General features: G+C 38.6%; 1 protein-coding gene across 2 annotated transcripts in view; it reads left to right on the forward strand.

Annotated features, from left to right (window-relative positions):
* The window catches only part of LOC119724850 (zinc finger protein 567-like), a 38718-nt gene extending 31753 nt beyond the window's left edge, over nucleotides 1-6965 (forward strand). For both annotated transcript variants that reach the window (XM_038196121.1, XM_038196122.1), the window contains exon 3: nucleotides 6466-6965. In XM_038196121.1, the coding sequence (XP_038052049.1) occupies nucleotides 6466-6871 (406 nt within the window). In that variant the 3' untranslated portion in view covers nucleotides 6872-6965. The remainder of the gene's footprint in view (nucleotides 1-6465) is intronic.
* The last annotated feature ends 656 nt before the right edge of the window (nucleotides 6966-7621 follow it).

Below are 7621 nucleotides of genomic sequence, written 5' to 3' on the forward strand. Positions count from 1 at the left end.
CCTTGTTCAGTTGTTTGACAGCTGATTCATGATTGGTCATTCCATACTAACAAAATTGATACAGTGAGCCTCAAAGCGGGGTGCATAATTTCCACCAATCGGCCGAACCCCGTCACGGCAAACGCCTAAATTCACAACTTAATCATCGGACAGGTAGAGCCATGCCATCTTAAGTTAATACTAAAAGAATAGTCACCCCAACTTGGCCAAAAAAACCTCTCGGCCACGGACGTGCATGCTCATACAAATCTCACCATCATTCAAAATGGTTTTGATAATTACGCATCCATAATATTTGGAGGAAACATATATGGTACACGTACCTTCCTCGTTTGTTTTCTTTTCTTTTTTTCTTTTTAATAGCGCGTCAGCGCTGAATGCTGGGTAAATTTATTCAGTGAGTAGGCGCGGCGACTCGGCGACAGAACAGAAAATAACTGGCAGAACTTTTGGGTTGACACAGACTAACAATATGAAGCAGTAGGCCTACTTCCTGTTTTGGTTACCGACGGACGGCCGTTTTGATTGAGAAGAAAAAAATCAGTGAGTTTTGGAGATTTTGGATGGATGAATTTTTCCTCCATCAAATCTCCGCCTCTTGAAGATCTACTCTGGATATCATGTTCTGATGCAAGATGTTTGATTGTTTGGTACAAGTTAAACATAAGGAACTAAAAAAAAATTTAAAACCCTCTTTTATGCATGAAATATGAACCTTTCTCTCTGCTTTGGAAACAAAAACTCACAATAACACTTCCATTTTGCATGTAAAAACAATGTGCCAAAATGACTACATAAAATCCATAATTTTACCCCAAAAAACTAATTTCTTTTTAACAAAAAAAGACACTTATCCTTTCCAATCACACTGCCACATCACTCAAATGTAAGGTCTTGTTTTCGCTTTTAATCTGATACCACGTTTGAGGTTGTGATGTTTGCAGTTTTGAAGATTTCATAAATTTTTCAATTTCTCAGCCATGTCCACATTCTCATGGCATATTGCCCATTGATTTTGACATGTTTGAGGGCAAAAGTTTCAAAGTTTTTGGCTGAACCCTCACGGACCACCTACTGTCCTCTGACTGACCGAGTCCGTACAGACTGACTGACTGATTGATTGACTGAGTCACTAACCCAGGCATTTGTGGTATAACAATGGGACAGCTTATGCAGAGTCTAGAGTATACACTGTTTGAAAATCTTCTAAAAGGACGCCAAAAAGTCATGCAGCTTTTCAGCACTTCGATCTACGAATCTGTCACTTAAATATTATGATATCTGATCGACAAGATGAATGGCGTGAGCCTCTCTCCGTTAATGACAGCTTTGATAGACGAAAACTCACTGATCACGGTGACGACAACAAAAGGCGGAAGATAAAAAAAAATATAAAAAATTGATGAGTTAAAGTTCAAAATACTTGGCGCCTGCTGTCTGAATTGGCTACCGTTTGCCACCGATGCTTGTTGGACAATATCTTAACGAGCTCTCGAAACTGTCAGTCAATCTGACTCGTACCAACCAACGAATAACGGCCCAATCTTTCCCTTATCACAATTTTTCCCCCCATATTGGGGCCTGTACGACACCAGATAACCTTCGTTATTGTCCCGAGTCGTCTGCTCTGGAGTGTTATTTAGTGCACAGTCGTTCTCGCCGTCTGATATTTTTTTTTCTTTTCTCCTTGTGGGCCTTTTTCGGAAGTGAGATGGTATCGCGAGTTTGTGGAGTATGAAGTGCCGTTGAATGGCGCGGCGATAAGATTAGGAAAGAAAAGCCAGTGATCGCAGTCGTTTGCCACCGATTCCGTGGGGGTTGTTGGGTAAGGGTCTCGAGTATTTCATATGATTGGCAGGCTGGCTGGACGGTGCATGTGGAATGGGATCGTTTTCATTTGTGTTGATAAACAAATTTTCTGACGACTGGTCGCACAATTTTTCACTATAATGTGTAGAGTCACAGTGAAGGCAAAGGCATATTTCACATACTATGAAACCTCATTTGCTGGGCTTAATTTTTTTTTTTTTTCCGTTTCTTGAATAATATTACAAAAATCAGTCAAATTCCCTCAGACTTTGTCTGTTGTCACATCATTATTTTAGTAATTTATATAGATTCAAAAGGCTGAATTAAGTTGAAACATACTACGAGTAATAAAAGGATATTTGATACATAAAAAATGCTGGTACATGTACAATCATTGCTGAAAAACCTCTTGAAACATGTTTCAATACGGCCAAGTTAAACTATTTTCTTTTTGTATACATTTCATTCCTCACCATTTTTTGTGAACTTTTCAAATTCTCCTTTTATCCTGGTACCTTCATACCAACCCAACCGCCAGCAACAGTGGCAGTCGAGACTTTTTGCACCTCCACTTCCCCTTCTGAAAACTCGAGAGCCAACACGAACGGAAAGATTTTTATCTCTGTGTTTCATTCTTTCCCCGCACGCCGCGACGGTTAGGGCCTTGTGCCAACAAAAGCAGGCTGTTTATGATGCTACCAGGGCTGCCTAGTTGCAGCGAAGGGCGTTGGCGGGTCAGCAAAAACTAACCGACAGCCGGCCAAATGTTGGGGCTCTGCTCAGCACATGATTCCGTGCTTACAATTTCCGTGCTTGCAAGTTCTGTGCTTACAAGTTCCGTGCTTACAATTCTGTGCTTACATACATGTAATCCGCGCTTACATACAACTGCACCATTACCATTGTTCAGCTTACTGCGCTAGCCTGCACCAAAATTTTGTGCTAACCTTGTTAGCACAGAATTTTTAGTCACAGTATTTGCGAAAGCTAAAATTCATTGCAAAGTCATGAATAAATATGCTGAAACATTTACTCAAATTTTCATTGAGTATTGGTGCTTATTAAGGGTTTTAACAGTTTTCCAACAAACATGTCAGTTTTTGTAAAATGTCAGTTATTTGTATGAATGTTGTCAGTGGTATTTAAAATATCTTGAAATGACAGTTTTCATCTGTGAATATTGATTCAGTTCTGTTTGACTGGTACGAACCAATTGTCGCTCAACGACAGATGTTCTGGTAGCTTTTCAGTTCCTAGTAATTTCGTTACCGTGTCACTCAGTGTTTTTTTTTATGTGTTGTCTCTTCATTTGTTGATTTATGTTAATTTATTTATTTTTTTTTTTTTTGGTGACTAAATGATAGTGTGATGTTTGTCATCTATTTGTCACTGTCTTTTCATTGTCATTTTGACATTTCTATTCGAATTGAGTAGAGACACTGCCATTCCTTAATTGTCATTGGTGTGTAAAGATTGTCATTTCATTGTTGGGACCATGATGTCATTGTCCGCAATATTGTAACCAGTGACAATGATCAAAGTTGTTTGTCATCGTCATTAATAAATGACATTCTCACAGACATCATTTGTGATCCTCAGTATACAGACATTGTTTTTATCGTTTGAAAAGAAAAGTGTCATTTTTTACGTTTTTTTGTGTCCCAGATTAATGAGCCACTGTCTTTTTTTTGTTTTGGTCATTATTTTTTACTTTGTCATGGTCATTTTGTCCTTGACATCATTAGGGGTGTGCATTTACGGGAAGAACGGGAACCGGGTACCCCCCCCCCCCAAAAAAAAGGGGTATCCAGGTACCATTAAAAGAAACCTTACCCCAAAATTCAAATCTCAGAAGTTGCTGTTCAGATTGTTCAGGTCCACACAATAATAATATAATACTAAGATGATACTAATAATAATTTATTCTTACAGCATTTTACATTAAAATATCAAAACGCTTTACAAAACATCAAAACCACATAAAAAGTAAACCAGTTAGCAATACTACTACATCAGTGTGTCAATACAGCAAGCTACAAGTGTGTACACTGTACAGCTTTCTAGGTTTACGATGTAAACTGCAACTTTCGAGAGCGTCACAAACATGAAATATGTTTTGTTTTCCCATGTAGCGTGGTTTTCATTTTGAAAAATCCCCCACAAATGACATCCAAAACCTTTCTTTTTCATGGTCTGAGAAGTTACTTAGTAATTTGTTAAGTTGGTTACGGGTACCTGGTTGCAATTGTTAGTCAATTACTCCCCAGTGACCTCATTTTCAGTAGTAAATAGAGTTTTCTGGATTTTGCAGGTACATATGTTTAGATTGTGCGTGAAGTACTTTTTTTCCCAATCAAATGACAAAAATTGAATCTTTGTAAAAATGCACTGACAAAATTGTTGTAGGCGGTAAGTTTTAATTATATGGGGAGTCATCCCATTTTTGTCAATTTATCTTTCATAACCTTATGTACACGTACACTGACACTTGTTCAAAATGCTGGTTGGTAGAATTGCAAGTGTTGAGCATTTTATTATTTTTTTTTAAAGGGTTTTTGTTCTGTCTATTTTGTTGACCGTTTATTGAATTATCGTTGTTGATTTTGCATGGTGGAGCCCCCACACGAGTTGAGTTGTACATGTAGCTTTGTTTGCGGAAACAAATAATGTATCCCTAAACGTGTGAAATCATGTTGTTGGGGGGGGGGGGGGCTCTGAAAGCGACTAAAAAGCTAAGACGAATATTGCTAGAAAACATCTGTCTGTGTGAAGATGTTCTAACACCCCTATGTTCTACCAACCTGCACATTAGATTGTGTTCCTCCCGGTTAGGGTTAGAGTTATAGGGTTAGGGGCTAAGGGTTAAAGTTTTAGGGTTTGGGTTAGGAATATGAGCAGTCAGGACAGAGGGGTGTCAGAACATAGGTGTGTCGGAACATAGGTGTGTCGGAACATAGGTGTGTTGGAACATAGGTGCGTGACCAGTATTTCATGGCTGCTACTACAGCCAAAACGTTAGCCATCTTTACAGGGGCAACTGGATTTTTTTTTTTCAAATAACTAGAGGCAAACAAATATGAGAACAAAACAAATAAAAAGGGGACGCCCTATTGTAAACTTGGACCAATTATTGCAAAAAAAGATGTACTGAAAAGAAAACTCAAATTCCAATTCAAAAAAGTACCTCGAGATATGCAGGTCCCCTCAACCATGCCCAATTGTTTTTTCAGCAACCTGTTTTTCTTTTAGTTCTACAGGGTGAATCAAAAAGAAAGTGACAGAATTTGAAGAAAAAAAATTAAACAAAAATACAGTATGTGGCTTGCTGCATTTCATAAAAATAACACAGCGTCGTGAAAAGTGAAATCCTGAAAAGTACAGGTACAGAAGTGAAGGCCACATTACCCGACTACTGCACTTCTTTGTTTGGACCTGCCAACAGATTGAACAAAAACACCATCTCAATTTATTTTGAAAATACTGAAAACAACTCCTGCTTCTGTACTTTTCTTGTTTGAAATAACTGACGACTCCGTGGAAAACAACTTGAATGAAAATCAACATAATCCTGTCACATCTAGGTTTTGTTTCTCAGAAATTAGACGCAGTATCAGATGTTTGGATCTTTTTGTTTTTTAATAATGAATCCCTGGATGAGTTGACTGGAGATTAACAGAACACAATTGAAATTTCCCAGGTTTTATTAAACTGTTCCACTACACGACTGTTTTATATTGTGCAACATTGTTGAAAAGGGGACTTCTTTTGGCATCTTCCCAATCAGGCAAGGTCTCGGATGAAACAATGGGCATTAACTTTTAATAATAATAATAATAATAATACCGGAGTCTTATCTAGCGTAGGTATCTACCAACATTTAGATAAAAGGTGCTGGAAATTATATTATTAAAGACAGGTAAATGAAGTCTATGAGAAATATGAGACCCATTGTGTAGTAAATATAAGGGTTTACAAGGTGCTGCGACACATATTGCAGCCACTGCCAAAAACACCCGGGCAAACCCCTTCTTTTAGAAGTTTTGAATACTTTCACATTTAGAACTGATGAAATTATTGTTGAAATGCATACTTGGTTTAAAGATAGTAATGGCACTAAAATCCCTGAGAACTTATTCTTTCTGGCATGCTGTCATTTTGAAGAAAACATTAAAAGAAGGTAAATTTCCTTTAGTAGTCCGTGTTTAATTGGGCGAAGCCGTGAACGGGTGCGAACAAGCATCGACACAATGCACAGTTGCTGTAATTCGTCGGCGCAGTGCGTGACATTGCGTAGCTGCAATCGCCTGAATGAGAACGTGTCCCGGTTGCTGATTTTTGGCGCAATTCCAAACATGACTCGACAGCTTTTGAATTGAAAGAGAGATCCTAGAATATTGTTTTCTCGAAATATATATCATTTACTGAGCTACAACTTCATCATGTTGTTAAGCACCTTTCTCTAGATTTTGAGCACTATCATTGCTTCAAATGGGGAAAACTGCAGAAATGACATGTATACTCTACTAATAAGGATATTGACACTAACTGATGTAGTATTCATTTCACAGATTAAAATATTGCAAAACAAGGTACCATGAAAATAAAAATGGAGATAATTAAAAGTCTCTCCCCCCCCCTTTTTTTTTTGCATCTTAGGTATATCCATTCTAAGGAGAAGCCCTTCAAGTGTCCAGAGTGCGGTAAGGGGTTCTGCCAGGCACGCACCCTAGCAGTCCACAAGACCCTACACCTCCAGGAATCGCCCCATAAATGCTCCACCTGCGGACGCACCTTCAACCAGCGTAGCAATCTCAAGACCCACCTCCTAACGCACACGGACATCAAGCCGTACAACTGCGAGCACTGCGGGAAAGTGTTCCGGCGTAACTGCGACCTGCGGCGGCACAGCCTGACCCACGGGGAAGGGGGCGAGGGGCTCATCGTGTCGGGGGGCGAGGAGGCGTCCGGCCTGGAGGAAGGGGAACTGGAAGTCGAAGTCAGCGTACAGGAGAACACCCTTAGTGACAAAATCCCACAGGTCGCCATAGCAACAGTACAATAATTTAGTCTGGTTCCGGTGATGAGGTCTGGCTCCGGACTCGAAAATAATTTGTGACGCGACCATACAAAATGTGTCTAAGTACGAACAGGTCGCATAAAAAACAACAGTACAGTTAATGTTAGTCTGGGTCCAGTGACAGTGGTCCGGTTCCGGACCTCTGAAATTAAAAGTCGGGTCACATTAATGAACAACGGTCATAACCAGTTTGATGGTTTATACATGTACTTGTATGTAAATGATACATATACTCTGTAAATGATAATGTACATGTATATTTGCAACTTGTCTCTGAAGAAAATGTTGAGCATTAAAACTAATCAGAACCAAATATGGTTTTTACAAGTTTGGTTACGGAACCAATTTGGAGAAAATGTTATTATTTTTTTCTTGGTCTTTTGGAGAGAGTATGTTGAAAAGAGAAAGAAAGTTTGAGATTCAACTCATATTTATTATTTTCTGTGTTGATATTCTGTTAGAAATATGTATTATTGGTTTAAATATGTAAATGTGCGGCATAATTATTTATTGTTCATTTTTGTAGAGTTTTAGGCCTCCATAATTATGGAGACGCAACTATGGTCGGTCGTATCGGTAGATCCTTTTTTTTTCTTTTTTTTTGGATCTTAGTTTCTCTTTTTTCATTGATGAAAATGAAAACCTTTTTTCTTTTGCAGTCAGTATTAAATCTTTCAGTACAAACATACCTCTGAAAAAGTGGACCCGCCCACTGTTGATATGTAAATAATGTGA

This window comes from Patiria miniata, unplaced genomic scaffold, assembly GCF_015706575.1.
Source record: "Patiria miniata isolate m_02_andy unplaced genomic scaffold, ASM1570657v1 HiC_scaffold_18, whole genome shotgun sequence".
Taxonomy (NCBI): Eukaryota; Metazoa; Echinodermata; class Asteroidea; order Valvatida; family Asterinidae; genus Patiria; species Patiria miniata.